Source organism: Lemur catta, chromosome 9, assembly GCF_020740605.2.
Source record: "Lemur catta isolate mLemCat1 chromosome 9, mLemCat1.pri, whole genome shotgun sequence".
Classification (NCBI taxonomy): Eukaryota; Metazoa; Chordata; class Mammalia; order Primates; family Lemuridae; genus Lemur; species Lemur catta.
This window is the reverse complement of record NC_059136.1, coordinates 99,065,988-99,091,328: the sequence shown is the minus strand read 5'-3', so window position 1 is coordinate 99,091,328 and position 25,341 is coordinate 99,065,988. Positions and strand designations below refer to the sequence as shown.

Below are 25,341 nucleotides of genomic sequence, written 5' to 3'. Positions count from 1 at the left end.
GGTGTCTGTTATCTGGGCTCATCCCCTTTGTCCCTTATAAATCTCTACCTCTCATAGTGAAGTGTCTGAAAAACAAGTGTGTTTTTGAAATAAACTACTTTTATATAACTCATTGAATGACTTTCTAAGAAGCAAGAGTAGAAAAATACAGTGTGCCAGAGCAATCAGGAATAAATGGACTGTAATGCATATATCTGGTGGCAAATCAAGACAGATAGTTTTGAACACGTGTATAATGTACAATTTGGATTCCTTTAAGAGCATATTGACTTGTGGTTTCCTAAAGCCTTCTTACTGGAAGAGATCTTGGGGGTTATTTAGCCCCATTTCCCACCCAGTTAAGAAATATCTCCGGCAAACTGTCTTTCAGACAGCTCTCTCTGGAAATCTTTCATGACAAGACAGCCATTGCTTCACATGCAGCAATTGAATTTTGACAATTCAATATTAGGAAATATTTCCTTATACTGAATAAAAATCTGTCTCTTGTAACTTTCAGTCATTTGTACTACTTCTGCCTTGGGAAAAACACACAATAATTTAACTTCCTCTTTCACTTGGCAGTTCCTCAAATATATAGAGGCAAGTGTCATATGTTGCAGTCTGTTTTTAATTTTAATTTTAATTTTTTTCAGTAGAAATATCACTGGCTCCTTTCTGTTCCTCTCTGGTATGTCATATGAGACTTTCCCTATCCTGGTCACTATCTCTGGATGTCAAAGCTCTTTAGAACAAGTAGAGTAATAGTCATGTATTTAAGTTTTTATTATTGGCATTACCATGAACTCAGATATCTTAAAGATTCGTTACAGTCTTTACGTGTTTCACGTGATTCTGTAGTATCTATACATAATCACATGTGAAAAGCACTCAATGAATATTACATTTTATTATGATGATTAATCAAAGGTCATGTTTTCACAATAGCTAATGTATATCACAGTGTCAATAGTGAATAAAATTCAAAATTCAAGTATGTATTTATTTTACATTTAAAATCACTCATGAGTCAGAAAACCTGGTTCTTGTACTGGCTGAACAAATTACAAAGTATTTAGTGATACAATCCCCCCATACTAAAAGATTTAGGCAAAAATTCAGCTCCTCAGTTTCTTTAATTTTATAAGATTGAGATTACACCATTCTTGCCTTTTTTGTGTGTTGTAGATTTTTGTGTTGTAGGAAATACATGAACTTTGATGTCATCAAACTTGAGTACAAAACCCTAGCTTCTCTACTTACTAGTTATGTCTACTTGGACTCTAATTTTCTCCTCATAAACAGGCACTAAGTAATTTTAAGTCACTGTGAGGGTTAAATAAAAACAGCCCTTTAAACATTCTGCCCCTTAAATGATGCTGAAAGATTTGCAATTTTTCTTCTTTCCTGTTGCATTCTAAATTAAATAATTTAATCCATAAACTATCAACAAATGTCAGTATCTGTTTATTGTATAAGAGTTTGCACATTTTTGTTTGTGGAATAGTCATTTGAGATTCTAAAGGACAGTTGTTTGAGTAGCAGAATGTTGATGAAATAGGACACAGGAGTTTAAATAAATGGGTACTGGGGATTTGATTACTAAGCAGCTATGATCTTTGCCAAACGAAAGCTCTGTATCTCGGTTCCCTCTTCTGTGAAAGATAGAAGAAGCAGGTAAAATGCAAACCTCTCTTTCAGCTAGGATTTCATGAATCAATACTTCCCAATCATTCTTTCTTACTACAATACTAAAATTGATCCTGATTGATAAACAGAATTTCCTATGATATTTCTATTAAGGTTACCTACTGACATAAAGTGATCTTTTTTATTCTAAATTTTCCATATATACCCTATGCAAGTTATTTATTGGAATAAAATGTATTACTTTGAATATGGTGAGTGCATATGTATATATATGTAGATGTATGTATATACAAATATAAATATATACATGTGTATATGTATATATGAAACATTTCTATGCTTTCAAGAATAAAGGAAACCCTATATATTGATGGAGTAAATAGGTATTGTTTTTTCCCACCTAGCAAGAATTCTGTATGGTAACATTTGATGACTATGTTTCTGTGGTTCAGGATCCACCAAGAACTCATCTCCTATCTTTTTTTAAATTGTTTATTAAAATGTATAATTGACACATAATGTAATTATCATACATTTTTATGGGGTATAGTGTGATGTTTCAATAGAAGTACTTTGTATAATGATTAAACCAGGGTAATTACCATATACATCTCTTTAAATATTTGTCATTTCTTTTGGTGATAACATTCAAAAATCACCTCTTATCTTAAAATACACAATACACCAATATTTGCTATCATAACCCTACTACATAATAGGACTTATTCTTACTGTCTAACTAACATTGTACCCATGTTTTTTTTTTTTTTGAGCAGAGTCTCATTCTGTTGCCAGGCTAGAGTGCTGTGGCATCAGCCTAGCTCACAGCAACCTCAAGCTCCTGGGCTCAAGCAATCCCCCTGCCTCAACTTCCCAAGTAGCCAGGATTACAATCATGCTCCATCATGCCCGGCTAATTTTTTTCTCTATGTATTTATTGACCAATCCCCTAAAACCCTACTTCCCTGCCCCTTCCCAGCCTCTGGTAACCACTGTACTACTCTCTACTTCCATAAAACCAACTTTTTGGTTCCACATGAGTGAGATCCTGCAGTGTTTGTCTTTCTGTGCCTGGATTATTTCACTAGTGTCTTCCAGGTTTTGATTTGCATTTCCCTAATGATTAGAGATGTTGAGCATTGTTTCATATCTGTTGGCCACTTGTATGTCTTCCTTTTAGAAGTGTTTATGCAGGTCATTTGCTCATTTCTTAACTGGATTTTTTTCCTATTGAGTTATTTAAGTTCCTTTATATTCTGGATATTAACTGTTTTTCAGATACATAGTTTGCAAATGCTTTCCCCCATTCTGTGGGTTGTGTCTTTACTGATTGTTTCCTGTGCTGTGCAGAAGTTTTTAGCTTCATGTGATCCATTTGTCTATTTATCTACTGTGTGTCCCCATTATTTCCCTCCACCATCTTTAGAGTGTTGGCTTTTCTCTTATGTTTGTCACATCATGGTCATGCAAGGCTTCCAAAGTTCCAAACGTCACTTCAGTGTTCAGAATAGGAAAGAAAAGGAAGGGGGATGAATGGAACCAGCCACATCTTCCCTTTTTTATCAGGTGAGAGGACATTTCCCAGAAAGCCCTTTAGTGGAGTAATGTTCACTTCTTGTTCTCCTGAACTCTGCCCCATGACAATTCTTTGTGGAGTAGGGGAGGGAGAAGAGTGGCCAGTCTTCACCTTTCTACAATAGGAAAACCTCTACAGTAGGACACGACAGAGGAAAAGAGACTGAAGGCACTGCTAGCCAAGGCCTCTGTGGGAGGAACACGGCCCTCAGGATTCATACACACTTACACCCACACACATTCACACACACAGAGGACTTAATCGGCTATTTGAGTTTTCTCAGCAGGTATTTAAACCATCTTCTGTATTTTACACACTTACTAGCTGAAGTGAAAAAAAAAAAAAAAAAAACCTGTTTGAGAGTCATATATTTAATCCGTAAAGATATGCTGCACTAGATGGCAAACAATTGTAAGTGGAAAAAAATAATTTTTTTCATAGAAATGTTGGTTGTGGAAAGCTAACAAAATAATTTCTTTTATGTCTGCCACATTGAGAAGACTCAGCAAAGCTTGTAGGTGACTTGAAGGTCATGACAGAATAAAGACTAGCAGAACGGAGATTTACCAAAAACGAACTGAAGACTGCGATCAGGGGTTGGTTGTGGAGTGTGGCTCCGACAGGCATGGGTGTTACTGAAGCTCAATTTTTTCTTCCTTTTTATAGCTACTGACATTTCTTAATCCTGAAGTGGGCTTTTTAGCACTAGTGTGTTGTTGTCTGGGTTGTTTTTCCTTATACACAAAATGTGATTGTCAGACACATAGCTGCCAACCAAAAAACAGTTACAGCGAGTGAAATTAAATAACTGCAGTCACTTAAATCAGAATGAAAGCAAGGGCAAGTTTAGGCACTGCATTATATCCAGATTTTTGACAGTTGTATTTTTCTTTTTATACATGATTAGAGTTTATTTTGGCAAGTATGTCAGAAGGGATTTCAATAAAATAGCCTACTTTGCCTCTTGGAACATGACTCACCAAAAGTTAAAGTTTTTAAACAAGTTTTGATACTAGAAATTACCAGCTGATTTTGATTTACCCCAACCCAGAACATCTGCTTTGATGTTAACTGAATAATGCAGTCCTAGTAAAACAGGGCAGTTTTCCTGCACACGGTTTACATGCCCCTCGGATCTGATGTGCCCTGCCTGCTGGACCCCATCTTTACTTTGCGTTTCTTCCTAGCAGAGCAGCCCTAGCTCTTAATGTTCCAGAAGTCCCAAAGCTATGGCCCTGCATGGGGGGTGCACTCTACACACTCACCCAGCCACCTCCCCAAGTGCCCAGGATTGGGCTAGCATGGCCTTCCCTGTAGGACAGGGGTGGCTCACTGGACCTACCCACTGTCCCTCTTGTCAAGACAACAACAATGTGGGGCAGTTAAACCCCGTGGGACACGCTTTGTCCAGTGGAATACTGGGGCCGAGAAGAAGCCAGCTGACACATTGCTCACCCTTGCTCAAGAGAGGGACTGTTTGGATGTGTAGGTGCAGTGATGCCCAGGGCCCCAAGGCAGACCGCACCTGACCGAGCGGCCAACAGTGTTGACTCCGGCAGCTCTCTGCCTCGAATTTCCTTTCTGTTGGCTTGACTTGTCGCCCCTTACCTACTGCTCTTGCTTCTGCGGGAGTGAACATCTTCCTTCAGTAAATTTTTTACTTTTGAGACTTTGCCTTCTACTCTATTTCCAGGGAAGCAGGACTAAGGAAACGTCTTCCCCCACTAAATGTGCACTGTAGGGTACTGAGTACTCCAAAGGTGACACCTTCTCACCTCCCATCAGGCAGAGCACTGAGGAAAAGGTGTCAATGACTTGTGCTAAGTAGATAGATGAAGAGCCACTAGGAAATTATGCACGAAATCACTTTGAGCTTGCAGCTGCTCCTCTGCGTGTATTTTGGAGCTCCCTTCATTCCAGACCGGAGCTTCAATGCTAAGGATACCTAAATAGGGAGCAGAGGTGGCCTGAGAGCCTGTCCTGAATTCTTAGGTATAAACACTGTGCATTTCCTTTATTTAGAATACTAATAATTTGACAAGGGTAAAGCTATTTTATTCTCTTATGGCTATGACTGACAAATAAAAAAAAATTTGTTTTTCATTTCCTAAATCCCACGGTGACTGAATTATGCCAGGACGCCTACCTCTGCAGCGTCTTGCTTCTTTTCACTTTTCCTGTAGCTTGTTATTGTAATACTCATGGCAGAGACTTAGAATTATTTGTTGCAATTTTGCCTTTACCAAGTGTATCACATGACTCTTGAGGATAAGTATGCAGTATTTTTAATACTCAATTGATGTCTGACATGTCATTTCTGATATTTGATGAATTCATGTAAGAATGAAGGATTCAGCACTGACCACATAGACACAGACGCTTGTAAATGGTTGCAACCTGCTTTCAAACTTTTAATTCATAGTAATGTGAATGTGTGCGTGTGTATGATAATCTTAAAGATGGTGACTGACACAGATAAAATTGAATAATTCTTGTACTAGGAAAAACAAAGCTTAATAAAGCCCATTCACATATAGTAGCTACTTATCTCGAGACAGTGATTAACTACTAATGGATATGGTTTGAAGAGCAACATGGCATGACTTTAAATGCTTATGCATACGCATAGGAAATAACCAAGGTAAAAGGGCATAGGAAATAATGAGTGAAAACTATGAGCTGAAATGTGAGCTCTTGAAGCAAAAATCATTTTTTTTATTTTTCCCTTTCCACAGTAAGGCAGAGTTTTATCAGCAGTTCCAGATGGATATGTTGTCATCGTGTGCTCACACACTGACACCATTGGTTGTCAGGTGGATTCATACCTGCAGAATAATGATCTCTTTAGGTCCTCACACACCTGTTAAAAATATTGTCCACAAGTTTCTAAGGAAGTTAGTGTAATATTTCTTGCTTCTATAAGAACAATTTTCTTGATTAAATCTTCAAAGTTGATGTTCATGAAGAAACATGCCCTGTTCATCAGGGTCCTGCACCGTCCATCTGGAGAGCACGCCTTCCCAGCCACCGAATCCTCGCCTATATGAAATTTAAAAATCAAAAGATTGCTAGCATGAGGATAAAAATTTAACATGTAAGATCTCCACTACATTTTCCACCGTTAATTGAAAAAAAACTTCTATACTTAAAGGCATGTAAATTAGAAATTTTTAAAGGAATACTTGATTATTTTATTGCATTTCCCTGCTGGTCTAAAGAGATTGTTGAAAGAGGATCTTATAGCCACAGGCAATTTATAAATTACTGCTAAGCTGATGGTGCTAAAAGTTAATATACAAAATTCAGGAATTTAAAAAATAGAACCACCTCTATGGAAAGTATTATGGAGATACCTGAAAGAACTAAAAGTAGAACCAGCAATCCCACTACTGGGCATCTACTCTAAGGAAAAAAAAGTCATTCTGTAAAAAAGACATTTGCACTCGATGTTTATAGCAGCACAATTCACAATTGTGAAGATATGGAAACAACCCAAGTGCCCATCAGTACATGAGTGGATTAATAAAATGTGGTATATGTATACCATGGAGTTCTACTCAGCCACAAAAAATGTGGAACTAATACCTCTTGCATTATCCTGGATAGAGCTGGAGCCCATGCTTCTAAGTGAAGTATCACAAGAATGGAAAAACAAACACCACACATACTCACCATTAAATTGGTACTAAGTGATCAACACTTACGTGCACATATGGAAGTAACATACATCCACTGGGGATTGGGCAGGTGGGAGGGTCATGAGGGCATGGGTAAATTAACACCTAATGGGTGCGGTGTGGCGCTGCTGTCTGGGGGATGGGCAAGCTTGTAACTTCTACTTGGCTGGTGCTAAGGCAATTTATGTGACCAAAGCATTTGTACCCACATAATATTCTGCAATTTAAAAAAATAAAACTGTAGGAAATACACATAAAAATAACAAAAAATAAAAAATAGGACAAAATTTAAAACAAATGTCTACTTCTGTTTCTTATATTTATCATTAATAAATTATTTCCAAACAAATCTTTATTAGTCCAGTTGTGTAATTATCCCAATTTAATGGATCTGCAATAATTAAACTTTCTTTAAGAGGTTTCCATCATTACCATTCAACAAAATGAATTTCAAAGGAAAAAGGAACATATAATTATCATTGCTCTCAAAATTTAGCCAAAGTGAATATTATTCCTTAAAATACTGTTCATAATATCTAAGCAAATATTCAATTTTGAGAGCAAAATAGTGTATAAATGTTGAGTAATGTGTAAAACAGTAGAATTATCAATTTTTTCAGTTCTTGAATATAAGCAATATTATCTGAAAACATTTTGTAATATAACTTTATACTCCATTCCATAACTTTATATTTGTCTTTATGTTTTTGAGACAGAGTACTCAAATTTTAAATTCAAAGTTCCATTGAAAAGTCTCTAATAAAAAGATTTGAATTTTAATAATATAGGAATATATTTCTTGCATACAATGGAGTTTTAATATTTGTTTTTTAAATATAAGAATTCATCAATACCAGTGATTCCTATAAGTATAAAAAGCTCACTTATATAATAGAATAAAAAGGAAGAATAACTGATGAAAATGCTTAAAAATAGGCTGATCTTATTCCTAATATTATTTAACATCTAGAAAAATGATAAAGATTATATGTAACAAGCACCATTTTCAGTAACAAGTTACAAGATCTTAAAAATAATTTTCTTTTCTATTCAATTTCATACAGAATGTGAAGATTTTTCTCATCTTGGGTATTCAGTTTATTCTTTCCCTTAAAAATATTATTCAAACTCACTTTCTAAAAGTGTATATCTTTACATACTTGACATTTTTATCTTTTTGTAATATTGTTTTCTAAAAAATAAAACACGAAACTCTGTCTAGAGTTGGTAAAAAATATATTTTAAAATATGTGCCTTCATTATATTTTTACTTTATGAATTTAGTAAGTGCAGAAGAATATAAAAATGAAGTATGTAGCAACAATAATGGCATATTATTGCTAATGTTTTTATGAATGTTTATATTACATATACTTTAAAATGTGTATTTTTGTTTAAATATGTAAAACAAAATTGCCATCTTCGTGTGCGGATGGTGTTATTCTATGTTAACATTTAATCATAAGCATTTTCCCATGGCAGTAATTATATTTGGAAATTTCCCACTTTTAATAAATTAGTAAGTGTTTTGCTGTTTGTATATATTATAATTGATATATGGATTAATATTTAACATATAAACCACTTAAAATATACTGTTACTAAAATGATGGCCTATAGTTTTTTTGGCATATTAATCATTGAGAACATCAAATATTTCTTGGTATGAGTATTTATAAAAAGAATAAAAAAACAGAAGCATTCTTTATTCTCATAAACTTAGATTGACTTCATGCAAAATGATAACAATGTGTGTAAAGATATTAATATACTGTTCAATATTTATCACAATTATTTAGAATCATACTATTATTTTAATCTGTTTATGTTTGGCCATATGTAATAGTGACATATCACAATTTCACATTCTTATAAATCCTCTTTTAAGTAGGTGTCCTTTCCTGTTTGGTTTTTTTGTCTGGTACTCTGTGCTCTAGGTGCTGAGTTTGGTGCTACAATTGTGTCAGATCCAGACAGGGCAGTCGTACAGCTCTGCGTCTACAAGACAGCAAATGCATTTTTGAGAAAAGCTTATTATATAGTGCAGCTATTACTCTTCTTATAATAGTTTCTTAATTTAAAGTTTGTTCACGGGGGTTTTTTAATAGTTTACTTTTTAATATTTATTTTTATGTAGTATATGCATTAGTTTTTCCATTGAAATGCTCTTCTTTGAATTTGACTAGTTCATGACAAGACCAAATACACCTACCTCTAAAATGTGCCTGAAGATGAAGAAAGTAATACAATGTGGGGATAAAAATTGACATAGCTAGTGTTTCCCCATGCATTTGCCGGGTGGAGTCTTGAGTGATAACAGTGCATGCCCAAATAAGCTCCAGCCCTTTCTCCATACCCCAAATCCCACTATATAAAGATAGGAGGCCTGAAACTTACTTCTCTGGTATGCATGTTGGGTGCCTCATCCCCACAGGTGTTTGGGGTGTAACAGGATGCGTCTCCATGAGGGCACTGCTACCAGTCCTGTGTCCTGGGTCACATGTACATCTACTGTATTGCTAGTGCACACGGTCAGCAGTGGAATGAGAGCCATAATGAAACAAAAACATGTGGGTCTGCACTTCCTTTTCTGTATTCTTCAAACACAGTCTAGTCTTTCAGATCTGAATCTAATAGGCTGTTCATTTATAGGAATTCTGGAAAATATTTCTAAAAGCTCACGGAAATATTCACCCATATTTTCTTCCAGAAGTCCTCTTTCAGCTTGTTTTGTTTCTTTGAAATAGTGCCCCTTTACCTCTGTTTGCCTTCAATAGTTTTTCCTTGTCTTGGTTTTAGCAGTTTTACTATGATGAGTTTAAAGTTTATAGATTTTCTTGAATCTGTAGATTAGTAGCTTTATACATTTGGAAAATTCTCAGCTCTTCCTTATTATTCCATTCTCTGTATTTTGTTTTTTTGTTTTTAGGATGCCAATTACATGCATCCTAAAAGAGTTTTATAGTTATAGGTTTTATGTTTAGGTCTTTGAGTTAATTTTTGTATATAGTAGAAGGGAAAGGTCCAACTTCATTTTTTGCATATGGATATCCAGTTAGCACCACTAGCGGAAAAGACTGTCTTTTTTCCATTGACAGATCTTGGCACCTTTGTTGAAAATTATTTGACCATGTATGTGAGGATTTATTTCTGGACTCTATTCTATTCCATCGGTCTGTATTCCTCTCTTTAGACCTGTGGTTTACTATAGCTTTTTAGTAAGTTTTCACATCAGGGAGTGTGAGTCATCCAGTATTCTCTTTCAAAATTATTTTGACAATTTGGGATCCCTCGAGATTTCCTGTAAATTTTAAGATGGGTTTTTCTATTTCTGCAAAAAAAAAAAAAAAAAAAAAAAATCTCACTGGGATTTTGATAGAAAAAGCATTGACTCTACAGATCCTTTGAGAGCCAAGGATCTATAGATCCTTTGAGGTAGTACTGACATCTTGAAAATATTGAGTCTCCCAAATCATGAACATGGGATGTAGTCTCATTTATTTGTGTCTTCTTTAACTTTTTAAGGAAGTGTTTTTTAGGTTATATTTTACAAGGTTTTCACCTCCTTGGTTAAGTTAATCCTTAGTTATTTTATTCTTTTTAGTACTGCTATAAATGGAATTGTTTTCTTAATTTCCTTTTCAGATTGTTCACCATTAATGTATAAAAATGCAACCTGATTTTGTGTGTTGAGTTTGTATCCAGGTAATTTTCTAAATTTGTTTACTATTTCTAACAACTGTTTTTGGTGAAAGTTTTAGAATTTTCTACAATGTAAGATCATATCATCTGAAAACATAGATAACTTTCTTTCTTTCCAATTTATATGCATTTTATTTCTTTTTCTTGCCTAATTATAATTGCTAGAACTTTCAATGTCATGTTAAATGATAGTGGTGAAAGTAGGCATCCTTATCTTGTTCCTGATCATATAAGAACATATCATCTTTTTATAGGAAAAGCTTTCAGTCTTTTACAATTAAATATAATGTTCCCTGTGGATTTTTTATATATAGCTTTTATTGTGTTGAGGTAGTTTCCTTCTATTCCTAGTTTGTTGTGTATTTCAGTCATAAGAGTATTGATTTTGTCAGATCCCTTTTCTGCATCAATTAAGATGATTATTTGTTTTTTTTCCTTCATTCTGTTAATGTGGTATACTACATTGATTGATTTTCATATGTTGAATTAATCTTTCATTCCAGAAATAAAATAAAAATAACCTGGCAGTGATGTATAATCTTTTTAAAATACTGCTACATTCACATTCCTAGCATTTGGTTGAGGATTTTTGCATTATGTTCATCAGGGATATTGGTCTGTGATTTCCATTTCTTGTAGTGTCTTTGTCTGGCTTTGGTGTCAGAGTAATACTGGCTTCGTAGAATGAGTTAGGAAGTGGTCCCTTCAATTTTTCAGAAAATTTTGAGGATTGTTGTTAGTTGTTTAAATGTTTATATTGAGATTTGACATAAAAATAAATTTATAGAAATATAGTAAAGTTAGAATACTGGGTTATTCGGTTGCATAGCAAGAGCATGACAAATGTTAGCAGTAATTCACCCTTTGGTCAGAACTTAATGGTTTCCATTATTTTTGCATTTCTGTTCATTTTACTTATGTGGAAATGATTGACAAAGTGTGAACATAGAATTTCTTCAACAGATTACAAGATGTTGAGATTATAAGAGGGAGATTAAATCAGATTTGAGTTAAGAAAAATTAGGATGCCTGTACCAGTTATAGATTTTCAAAGGCTGAATGAGAGCCTCAGGCCAATCCTTAGTAATAAGTTGCAAAGCTCCAACAGCACGAAAGAGCAAAGGATATCATTGTGTTTCATATCTAGGATTCTCAAAGAGTTTAAAAAGGTAAAAGCAGCATACAATACGCCTCACAAGACAGCTAACTGGCGCTGATAAGACTTGCTAAGGTCACGTGGGCACCTGCTCTGCTGAGGGAAGACAGATCGATGGGTGAGGCGTCTTCCCTGCCCTTCAGGACCACGGTGCAGGCGGTAAACACATGCAGCAAGAACAGCAGGGCAAGGACATACAGGCCCACAGGGAATACTAATGAGAAAGTCACTGGCCGGTTCTCCTTGAATTTTCTGAACAATTTTCATGGTAGATACGATTCTTGATTGTGTTGTTCAGGAGTATAGCCTTTGGTGTCGGTGAATTAAAGGCTGTCTAAAATCTGTGCACCTCGCTAAACATAAAAAAAGAAATTCAAGTTTAAACACTTTATTGTCTTTGAAATAAATATCTTCTTTTAGGATATTCGATTCAATAGCATTTTTAATGAATATCAAGTGAAAAAGTAGGGGAGAGCGAGAGAGGGCGAGAGAGGTCACGCCGGCACAAGCCTGCAAGCAAGCGAGGGGGGTGCGAGAGGGAGAAGGCCAGTGTTAGTGTTCCTGGGGGAGAGTGGTCCGAGGCAGAGTCACTGCAGTGTGGCAGGACAGGGCATATAGCCTGTCATTCTATTTTGGTGGAGACTGGTATGGAGGTGATTCCTAAGAGAGGGAGGGACCAGACTGTGGAGGGATTAGAATGGCATGTGATTTTGGTCTTTTGTTCCTGAAAAATGGGCAGTGATTAATTAATTTAAGAGAAAAGGGCCATTTCCAATTTGTACTTTTAAAAATACTACCCTGGAAGCACTATGTGCATGTATAATAGAATGACAAACCTAAAATATTATTTTTAATCATCTATCTTTTATCAAGAGCACATAAAATTACAGGAATGTGCACCTGCATTTGTGATGTCCTTTGTGTTAAATGATAAAAGAGGGGACTGCATTCCAAAGTCTCCTCCACAACTCAAAGTGTGTAGATCACTTGCAGAAGTCACAAAAAGCAGAAACCCTACTGAGAAGGTTATATTTAATAATTAATTGGAAAAACCTTATGCTCATGTTTGATAAGAATGACTCATTCTTTATTTTGAACAGAAATCACCTGAAATCTCATTGCATTTACCATGCCATTTCTCCTGATACTGTAGTCTTCGTGCTTCTTAGCATCTCAGTCACTTCTAATTTAAAATTCAGCCATTTGAGGTAAATACACAAGTTCTAGTTCTTCTTCCCCTTTCCCTCCCCTTCTCCCTGCAGAGATTATATGTCCCTTCAGCATTGGATCTCAGGAACTCTTGTGAAGCCCTTGCCTGTGGTCTTACCTCTGACGTACTTGTCGCTGCTGCATGTGGTCCCACCAGCATCTCCAGCTCACGTCTCATGAAGCCCCTGCTTGTCTTACAGAACTCCTAGTAATCTCACCAGTACTGAAGGAATGAGAAATACCGGATGCTCTCCTTCATGCTGAAGCATTTCCCCCAGCTGTTGATGTTCTGTCATTTTGAATTCATGCCTGTCACAGAGATCCAGGAGCACCTGGGGAAGGAAATTCGAAGCCCCATCATCTGGGATCTCCCCAACTAACTACTGCCTTCTATTGTCCACTCCTTTAAGACTTGGTCTGACATGCTGACTTTTAGGAGCCCAAATATCTCTCTCTCTCCTCCTCCTCCTTCTCCTCTTCTTCCCTTCCTTCTCCAAGTTTTGTCTCAGCCCAGAAACAATTCTTCCTACAAGATGAGAACTTACTCTTAAACTATATGACATTCTTTCCAACTCTGGTATGTATGGGATAAACTGTTAAGTTTTGAAGCCATCAGAATTATTATTGTCAACCTAAAAAAAAAATCCTGAGGTAATTATATCCAAATATGTTGCATTTTCTCAGGAACGACAAATGAGGATTATAACCTCATGGGGTTAAATGAGGATGATTACGGCAAGTGCATCAGATGAGGGAAGGTTAAAAGGAAGATTTTATTGGCAAAAAGAGAGAAGTTAACATAAGCCACTTAGAAGCAAATTTCCTTGGTTCCAGAGCCCCAAAGCCAGAGTTGTCAGTTCATTGGTAGAGATGCCATTACTGGGCAAATCTACTTTCAAGAGCATATTTCTGAATCACTGCAGTGTTAAATAGTGTTTAATAATAAATCTTGTCGTAGAAATTCAAGTATATGTGCAAAACGTGTAAGCCATGCAGAGTAGGAGACGTGTGGAGGAGTGAAGGGATTATTTGTGAGGTTTTAGAAAGTCCTTGGAAACAGTTCCTACCTCAGACCTGTAATCATAAGCTTCCTCTCCTCCATGCCTCGCGAGCCCTGTTGTGTCTCACAGGGACAAAAGTGATCTCCCTGCTATATGCACCTTTTCACTACAGACATTCAAACGCAAGAACTTAGATTTTTTTTCTTTTTAAATGACTTGTTTTCAACATGAAGTTGGACTTCAAATGCAGGAGTTTGACTCTGTTTTAAGTAAGTTATTCTTTTGTCTTTTCATTCATTCAACAAATATTGATTGAGTACCTGCTAAAACCTAGGAATTCTCTAAGTGCAAGAGGTGATGTAATGAACGTAACAGGCAGAAATCTGTGGCCTAAAACTTAGGTTTCAGTGAGAGATGAAATAAATCATAAAACAAAGAAATAGTTATTAGAGGATGCTAAGTAATATAGAGAAAAAATCAGATATAATAGGGCACTATTTCACATTTTTATTCTGCCATCTCAAAGCCTAGGATGTTTTGAAGAAGCATTGGTTTTCTTTCCAGCTTTCTTTTTCACACCATGACAACTTAAAAGGATTTATTTGTTTTCTTTTGATCCTTTCACCAATTGTGCTTAAATTATTTTGTTCAGGTAACTGCTTTTTATTTTCAACGTAACATTATTCAGTTTATTCCCCAGTGAAACAATATGAATACATATTAACTACAGAATTTTGTAGAGCTCCACAGATTGTTGGCAACATAAAAACATATTATAATATGCTCTGAGTTTGTGTGTGTGCATGTAAGAGTGTGTGTGTATGCATACACTGTACATCTGAAGGTATCTGCCTAATTTACCTGAGGTACTGCAGTTTCCCATTTAGAATGAAATGTTCCAACGTGATTCTAGAAAGAACAGAAATTAAAGCACTAAATATTTTTTTTCTCAAACAAGTCTGGAGCTTCCCATTTAAGCAATTGTGATGGTGTAGGTTTGATTTTGAATAACAATTTTTAATGAATGCCATTTTGAGTAAATACTACATAAAGAAGTGTCATTTTTAAATTTTCTGTCATACGTTTTATGTTATTCATAGAACTAAAATAACATGTTTTAAGAACTAAAACATCAAAGAAAGCAGAATTCCCATGCTCAAAGGGCCTGCAGTTTTCTAGGAATCAAAGATGCTTCTAAGAATTACTCAGTGAGTTGGACATTGTCTTATCACAGATGCAGTGTAAAACAAAAATAAGTTGACACTTATTTTTAAAATATTTGAATTTCATACTTTATTTGTATAAAACTATATTTTCAAAAAAATAAGAAATTTACTTAGATTGTATTTCCTTTCTGCAGATCACACCATCCTTAATCTAGATATAGTCTTTCAAAATACACGACTCATGAAACCCGTTCATATGATTGTAAATAGCTGGTATCAAAAATTCTTGGTGATGGAAAGCCCTCTGCCATAGACATATCACTCTCAGTGTCATATCTTTTTTGCTGTAGTCATCTTCTCTGAGGAGGGACATTTATAATACATTTTATTACCTGAGGAAAGCAGGTCAAATCAAATGTTTCCTCTGCTATGATATTACTTCTCTTCTTTGCTGGAAGTCTCTCTAAAGTTTCAACATGTCTACAAATCCTCCAAAACTTCAAGCAAAAAGCAAAATGCTGAGCATTATGTTTTCTGCTTAGAGGTCACATAATCAGATCACAAATCAAATCATCAGATTTATAAAGAGGTCTATGATTTATAAAGGTTAAACACCTTATTGTCTTTGAAATAAATGTCTTCTTTTAAGATGGCAAAAGAAATTCTAATTTTATACTCTAATTATATACTCCAAAATTACTTGGAATTCTTCTGCCTGTGATTTTGTATATTTAATTTCTACTTATAAGCATGGATTCATGGATACCTTATTTTTTATTATGAGGTTATGAATGGTTCTTGAAAAATTATACAATGTAAATTGCATCCTCCTATATTTCCAAGTAGGCATGAATTGTGCCTCCATTCTTAGTTTAAGTCAGCACTATGTTAAAATATCATGTTTTTGGCAACATAAAATTAAAAAACTGATATATTATGTGTAGAAACAATATGGAATGTTCTTGCTTTAAGGGATGGGTTCATATTTTAGAAAATTGTCCCATGAAAGTACAAAATATATAATATATCCTTCTCTATATGCACATTTACTACATGTAAATATGTTTTGGAAGGCATGTGTACACTGAGGGAATAAGAAATGCTAAAGAACAAGAAAACAGCATCCATCCTCAAAGAGTTTACATAAAAATAGCTGTACAAACTTCAAAGTAATTGCTGCTGTTAATAATAAACCAATTTAATCCCCTAGAGACATAGGTCCAAAGCAAGTCATCGTTTTTAGCAACATTAACCATTGGAATATGTTGAACCCATGAATAAAACAGGTCTGAAATATGACCCTCATATTCAGGGCACTGCTGAAACAGGGAACACTAGTTTTGGAAGAGATAACAACTTTGCTGTCATCAGCGTAATTCAGCACTGTAACTGAACAACAGTGGCTCTTTAGGTTTTAGACATTGGCAAGAAACACAGTTGCTAGGCTTACTTTGGTAGTGGAAGGATTATGCATTGGTGTGCACATGGAAGAAGAATACAACTCTTTTTATTGTGATCTGAAAGCTACTTTAGCCACTAAGTCTAGCATGACGTGGTCCCTCTTGGTTGGAGCTGCCCTTCTACCATGCTGTGCTTGACAACTACTGGCTTGGATGGGTGCTGGGTCCATGGGTTACTCATCTCTACATCTTCCCATAAAACCCCAAGTGCTTGGAACAGGAAGTGTTCTCAGTCAAGGCAGCCTGGAGCCAATGTTTGGGAAAGAGGGTTTCCTCATGTTGTAGGCAGGCACTGGATTTGGGTCATTGGTACAGAATTTTCATAGATAAGAACTTAATTGTCTACTACAAGAAAACTAGACTGTATCTGCTTTGGTAGTTGCTGAGAAGTGATCTTCTAAGAAATCAAGCAGAGATGAGTAGAGAGTTTATGAGCTTGTTTTCTGTTTTGAACTTTAAAAAGCCTTAATGTGGCTTTCATTCATATGAATGCATTTTACTTGGTAGTGGTTTATGTCACGTGCTGTTCTTACAGAATGACATGTTGGGCAATCCCAGTTTAAATTATTCTGCTGCATTTATAGCCTGAGGATTATTAATAGCTTAAGTAATCATGTGTCATAATCAACAGGTTTGGTGACATGGACTTCATTTCAACAAGTCTTCATGTTCAGACACTGCCTTTACTTTGCTAAAGATTGTATTAATTTTTCAGCTACTTATAATGCAATTTGTCCTGATAATATACAATTAGCATTGGTTTCTAAGAAGTTTAACATGAAAAATGTCTTTTGGAAAAACTTTGTCTTATTTAAAGAGCAGTCGTAAAATAATGCAGAGAATTTAGAACTTCCATTATTTAGAATTAGTATTTTTGCCAAAAGTAGATAATTTTTAAAACTTTGTTCTATGAAAGTATTTTATAACTAAGAATATATTATTTATGGTTTAACATTTTCCTATATATATTTTACTAGATATATTACATATTTTACTATATATAATATAGTCAACACTGTCATTGAATAATTATTTACTTTAAAAATAAATTTAAATTATAATCAATATATATTTCCAGCACTTTTCATATTAAATTTTAATGTCTTGATATTAAGACTGCAAAATAAGTACTTTTCAAAACAAATTTACTTCCAGTATTTTTTCTATCAAGAGTTCATTTATAATTTAGGTTGCCTAGAATATGGTTGTAAGCATAAAAAGAGGTATACTGTGTCCAGTTGATAAACTCTAGGCTATTTCACCACTGCCACACACGAGGAAGCTTTGAGGCGTTTCTCTATCTAGCTGTGGGCATGTCTGCGGGTGATGGAGCTGTGGGTGCTTTTAGGGAGGCCTGCAGTCTTCACTTTTCCATCTGCCTGTTCCCCACCCACCCTGACTGACCCGTGATTGCCACCCACTTGGTATTTGAGTATTCAAATCCTAGTCTAGAGTGGACAGGAAAATAGAAAGGGTTTGGGAAGTATAGTGGGCTGGACATCTTTGCTCAGCATTCTTTAAAACACACTCATTGTCGGCCAGGTGCAGTGGCTCACGCCTATAATCCTAGCACTCTGGGAGGCTGAGGCAAGAGTATCATTTGAGCTCAGTAGTTCGAGACCAGCCTGAGCAAGAGCGAGAGCCCGTCTCTACTAAAAAAATAGAAAGAAATTGTCTAAAAATATATATAGAAAAAATTAGCCAGGCATGGTGGCACATGCCTGTAGTCCCAGCTACTGGGGAGGCTGAGGCAGGAGGATCGCTTGAGCCCAGGAGTTTGAGGTTGCTGTGAGCTAGGCTGATGCCATGGCACTCTAGCCTGGGCAACAGAGCGAGACTCTGTCTCAAAAAACAAACAAACAAACAAACAAAACAAAACAAAAAAAACACACTCATTGTCTTTTTTTTAAATTAATTAATTAATTTTTTTATTTTTTTATTTTTATTTTTATTTCAGCATATTGTGGGGGTACAAAAGTTTAGGTTACGTATATTGCCCTTGCTCCCCCACCTCCTAGAGTCAGAGCTTCAAACATGTCCATCCCCTAGACAGTGAGCATCACACTCATTATGTATGTATACTCCCCTCCCCTGCCCCACATCCACACTCATTGTCTTCAAAGGAAATCCAAGCTTACTTTATGGTAATAATAATTGCCATTTTTTGAGCTCCAAATTCACATTTTTCTCATTTAATTTTCCAAGAAATATATGCAGATAATATTATTATTGACATTTTACAAATGAAAAGATTTAACCCCTGCCTGAGAACATGTAGTAAGTTATAGCAGGGATGCAAAACCAGGTCTCTAACAGGTAAGCCTGATGATGTCGTGGTGCATCTGCATTGCGGCTCCCAAGTTGAACATAGGTATGTTCGTTTCCCTCTGCAGCCACCTGCACTGTTTGGGTTCTGTCAACTGGCGTTCTTATGCCAATGCCTCTCATTTCCATGTTCTAGCACTTGGATCCATGACTAATATCTGGTAGAAGATCATAAAAGATTTCAGAAATTAATGAATAACATTCTCCCCCTCTTCTCTTCATTTAGCAAATATACACAGGTGTGCACGCACACACCTTACTGAGGACTGAGGGTTGTTACAAGCCTTTAAAATGTTATGAATGACTTTAAAAGTCAGGTTGAAAGAGGAAAAACAAAAAGGGTTTTCTTTAAAAACAATTGTATTCTGGGATTTGTTCTGGTGACACTTTAGATTGTCAATTTTTTTATAAGAGAGCAACTTTGTTAAGAAAATAGGATTGAACTAATTTTACTATTTCTTAATTATACAAGTTATATTTTTAAAATAATAATTACAAAATACAAAGCAGCCAAAGGAAATATTTGTGTCATAATCCCCAAACAAAAATAAAACGTTAATATTTTTATAACTGTCAAATTCTTTATCAGACACACACATCTACTTATATATATGTATTTACCATACAAAAATAGATTTTGGTGCATGCTTAGGGATATTAAACTAAATGCATAAGAGTGGGAGCATGCCTAAGTTAGCAATCTATATATGTATATATAAAATTTTTTAAGTAATTGGATAAAACTGTCTTTAAATGAGAACATTTATTTTATAAACATAATTTCTTATCAATAGATAACAACATGGGCATTTGTAATGAATGAACAGTATTCTAATGTTTTAGGCATATGGGTTATTGTTTAGCATGATAAATAATTCAGCGTATGCTACATACAAGTTTTAATTACACTGCCTTTTCCACTTAATTTTTGGTGTGTGTGTATATTTAAAAATGTTAGAATGTTGAGAATTATCTTTAAAAGTATTTGAGGTGTGAGATCATCAAATTTTCCCTGCAATTAATTATTGTCTTATTTTAAAATGTTAGTATATTTACTAGAAAATGGAACATTTTATATTGTTCTATTCTACTTGCTGTAAGTAAGATTGAAATTATCTTTAAAATGGCTTTGGGTGTGTGTATAGACTTAAAATCTTAACAAGGTGTAATTTTGTATCTATACTGCCCCTCAAAACCCTGAAAAGAAGTGTTTACTTTTCTTGATGTTACAAGGAGGGCAAAAGGAGGATTTCCTGTGCCAGGGCCCAGGCACCCCACTGTGATTACCTTTCTGAATGCTTTGGAGTTTGTTTATATACATTTATATTTCCATTAGAAAATGAGCTAATATGAATGTATTATTTTATGCCAATACACGAATGAAAAGCTGTAGATTTTGGTGGAAATAAACTTGAAAAGTTATTTCATTGCCAAATAAATTTATTAATACTATAGTTAGCAGTTTTTAAGTAATAACCCATTTTTAAAAATATTTTTACTTAGATCTTGGGATAAGATAAGTTGTCAAATATATAGTATTAAGGAGTTATAAAGAAGCAGTGTTTGAAAGGTCATGATGATATCATTTGAATAAAAGAAATGTAATTTATTAGTATTTCTACTCTAAAGAATATTCCTTCTTCAGTAATTGCTTTAATATTATTAAATCTTTTTTCCATTTTATTATTTTATTATTGCATTACTATATATTAGAAAAGAATCTATAAATGACTTCTAAATGTCAATTTAAGATTTTCCAAACATTTATTTTTTTACATACTCATTAGTATTTTAAAATTCTAGTTGTTGGCATATCACACTAACTACCTTATCATTCTAACTCTCAAGTAATTGATAGACTCCTTTATATTATAATTTTTGCCCAAGTTCTTATATTCTTGGCTTATATTTGAGGAGTGGTAGGAAATATACCATGTATTTTATTTTTTAATAATAGTAATGGTATACAATAAAGTATTTAAAGGATATGTTACTAAGTTTATCTTTTCTAAGATTAATCAGGTAATTACTAAGGAAAACAGTAACAAAAACGAAATTGATGATATCAAATACAGTATAACAACTCTACAGGAATAAACAAGGTTAACAGTCTAGTAAATATCCTGTGGGGGAGAGAAAGTGGACTCCGGCTGGAGGGAACACGTCATTCCGCAAACACTCTCGAGGGTGAGTTTAGTAGGAGAAGGTTTCTGTGATCAACACGTGTTCCACTCAGCCACATGTTCTGTCATGCAATGCTTCTCCACAAGGCCAATTTTCAAGTTTCCATAAAAGATTATTCCGACTTTTTTCAGATTGAAAAACTCAAAAGCTAGATAGTACACTCTTGAAGATGAGTCCACATAAGTATTAATTGAATTTTGCAATTATTTATAACAATTCATAAGAACTAGCAAAAAGCATAGTTTACAAAGTATCAGCATAGAATGTTTATTGATTAATAAAAGATGTTTAGGGATCAGCTTTTTCCTCTATGTGTCCAGACTATCCTGATTTTAGCTGAAGGCATGAGAAGTTTTAGAGATTGCTTAGCTGATTCCTCACCAGAGCAAAAACTACTTTTAAATGATTATAATAATGTTAGAAGGACGTGGTTTCTGTTACATAACCTTGCTCAAATTACATATATATTTTCAAATTTTCTTCTATTTTTACATTTTAAATGAGAATATCCTGCCAGTAAGTCTGTTCTTAAAGATGTTACATTTGATAATTCTCCAACTTTGTGCTCTGTATCCATGAAATTACCTGTCATTTCACATTTATCAGTAAGACAAAAGGGAACTGAAAAAGGGAAGAATAAAATAAGTCAATAATATAATTTGTAAGTGAAAATAGTCTACATTTACTCTGCTGTAAGCATATACCATATGGAGTGAACATTTTTTAAGTTTCACTACAAAGACAATGGAAAATAATTGGTTTTAATTAGCAAAAGTGTTGTTGAAGAAAGATTTTGTGTAGTTTAAGTCATTTACCTAAACCTGATATTAATTTGTATTGGTTTTTAAAGTTTGTTTCCATGGTACACTACAGAGGAAACGCTTTCTCTGAAGATTTATTTTAAATCTTATAAATGTCATTCATTAAATTGTCTTAAAGTAAATGTTATACTTTATTTGGAGTGCTGACAGAAAATATTTCAACAGACATACTTTATCCTTTAATATTTGAATATTTCACTTACTGTGTTCCGTTGAGTGTTAAAACAAATTGAATATAATTTCAAAGTACAAAAAAATACGGGAAGTTACTGTCTACATTCTTAGTAGATAATCATTTAAAATTGCAGAGAAACATAGGCCTTTGGTTTCTCATAGATAAAAAAAAATTAAGTAAGAATACTTTTCAAAATTTTTGCATATAAAGTTTGAGATAATTTTGATGCCCGATGTTTGAAAAAGAAGAAAGCCTTGTTATGTAATGATTTCAGTAAGTCAAGATTGAATATTAAATCATTAAAATTATATCCTCATAAAATTTTGGGGACCTTGTGTTACCTTATCCTTGTTATTCACAGTTTTATTATTTATTTATCATTACAGATTAAAAAAATCAACAGAAACTTTCCTGTAAACCAGCAGGTAAGAGCGATAAATTCATGGAACACTGAATTGTATATTTCTTTAATTTTATCTATTATAGAAGATAATCTTGATGGTATCTGATTTTTATGCACAAATAATGGTACTAATCATTTTCTATCTATAGAGAAAAAGGATAAATTTAAGAGATTCTTTTATATTGTGTAATATATGTTTCTCTAATTGTTTTAAAAAGTAGTTTTTAAAAACTTGTATCTAAGTAAGCTGAATCAAATGCTATTTTTTGACAAAATAATTATATTTATTTGAATACAATGTTCAAGAACTTACAGTGCTGTCTATATAAGATCGTTTCAGTATACTTTAACTTTTAGGAGACCTATTTTAATTGATCTCAAAGTTCAAGGATTTTCACAATTCGCTGATACTATTTCAAATGAGTCTAAATTAATGCAAAGAATGAAAATAATTTTGATTAATCAAAGTTTCATAAACTTCTTACTCTTGACATCAACCCTGATTTGCAAAATCTAAGTATCTAAGACAGCTGTATTTAAATGATATATAAATCACAAATTAATTTTTATGGTAAGATTTTTAAATTACTTATGAAAAGTAAGTTATTTCCTTATGTAAACCTTAGTTCCCTTATCTGTAACATTTATATAATCATTTAAATTCATTTAAAGTTCTCAATATATGCTATTATTATCATTAATGTTTCTAAATTTTTAAACTTGCTTTTTGGAGTACAGAATTAATACTTTGTAGAAATTACATCATTAATGATGCTACTAGCCCAGATTAGCCCACAAAGCCAGGTGTAACTGAACCACTCGAGAGGACAGCTTGGGAGACTTCAGTGTGTCCACAATGTTCTCAACTACATCTTTTCACCTGGGCATCCCCTCCTTCCTATTTTGAGGCCCCCACCCCCAAGCCATGTTGAAATCTTGGGTAGATGCTAAGGCTGGAGAGATGTATGTGGCTTGGCATATTCTGTAGCAAGCTGTAGTGGCATTTGAGGCCCTTCCCTTACTTACAGTGTAGAAATCAGAGCTGTCTGTCGCCCACAGCCTCTGATTCACCAGCTCTGTGATGATGCCTGGGAAGCTCCATTTGTAGCTCCCATCCCATCCAGGTGATTAGCTGACAGCTAGAGAACTATAATTTAATGGTGGTATAGAGTTCCAGTGAAGGGAAATTCCATTTATAAGAAATTATTCAAATAGGAGAAAACATCAGCCATGGGGGAATCTTGTAATGCCCATCAGTAGACAAGGCTGTTTTATAGTCAGGTATATAACATTGGAAATCTATTGGTTTTGTGAATTTTTCCCCAAAATAAAAAAGAAATGATGACTATTTCTTTGATATAAGAATGACTGTAAGATCTGTGTCATCACTCTTCCTTGCCCTTTGTAATCTCAACCAGTGAGATGTTAGTATTTGGTGTGATTTACGTTACTCTGAGTGCTTCATAGCCCTGATGACCCTGAGCTATTTTGTACATATGATGACAGCTACATCTAACTTCCTGCATAGTCAGCTCACTCCCTGATAGCACTCCTTGCCACCTTTGCTTTTATCTGGCTTTGGAATAATACTGAGTGAAATAAATGAGAATTTGAATAAAATCACATGCAGGATAAATAATGTTAAAAACTTTAATATTCTAATACTATATATATTCTAGTACACATTCACATGTAATAAACATAGATGTTCATTAGTGTTCATGATATTTTATTGCCAGCATTTTGCTATTATTAATGAGATAATTATTTCAAACCTGGAATTGTATCATTTCAAATTATATCCTTTCAAATTATTTCAGATTTTATTTCAATTCTTTTAGCATCTGATAATTTTGAAAATCATAATGAATTTTCTGTCATTTTAAAAACCAGAAAAATGAGAGTTAATAGATATTCTTTCTTACTACTTTCCATCATATAGATGAAGAATTTCAGAAAATAGGACTGGTCTATAGTTCAACATTTGCATGTATATGCATAATAGGAAAAGTCCACCGGCAGAGGATGATAATGCATTAAGAGACTGGTATTCCCTACTTAGTAAAATCTGAGCCACTTTAAAAAATTGAAATTTAAAAACACATATGATCCCATTTGTGATCCAGATTTAGCATTCAAACAGGACTCTTGCCTTGGACTAAATCATATTGAATTGCTTTTATATCAAAATTTTCCTAATAGATTTTCATACGAAGTTCTAAAACTTAGATTAGATTATGCATATGCATGTGTGTATATATTTTATATATACTTACACATATAATTAAATAGTTCATGCATTTGTTAAAATATTCAAATGCTATAAAGAGATTTGCATTGAAAAGCTACCTCATATTCCTTATGTTCTAAGTACCTACAAAGAAATAAAAAGTCACCCGAGATACATTGCATTAGAAGTCCTCTGCTTCCTGTGATATTTGGTGCTGCATTTGTGCTATCCAGGTGGTATCATTGCCCCCACCTGAGAAATTAAAATAAGAACACAACCTAACAGGGACTAGGGAAAACCACCGCTGTCTGCAGAGGCTGGTGCTAGATCAGCTTCACAGGGACTCGCCCCCAGGCTCTCAGGAAAACCAGTCTCACAGAAGAGTATTGAGCTCCAAATTATGAATCATAGGAGGAAATAAACCGTTATAGGGTAAAGTATAGTCTAACAATCCAAATTATTTTAATTATCTTTCTTTTAAATGACAAAATTGAAATTGTATGAAAAGAACAGGACATGGTGTTAAAATTGGGGATTGTAAAAGAACCAAATAGAAGCATAAAAATGAAAAAAGTATATTTAAATTAAGTTAGCCAATTAACTAAACGTAATTATGTTCTCCACTTG

General features: G+C 34.2%; 1 protein-coding gene across 2 annotated transcripts in view; it reads left to right on the top strand.

Annotated features, from left to right (window-relative positions):
* SNTG1 (syntrophin gamma 1) overlaps positions 1–25,341 on the top strand; it is a 599,834-nt gene that overhangs the window by 394,426 nt on the left and 180,067 nt on the right. For both annotated transcript variants that reach the window (XM_045560545.1, XM_045560546.1), the window contains one exon: positions 22,468–22,506. In XM_045560545.1, the coding sequence (XP_045416501.1) occupies positions 22,468–22,506 (39 nt within the window). The remainder of the gene's footprint in view (positions 1–22,467; positions 22,507–25,341) is intronic.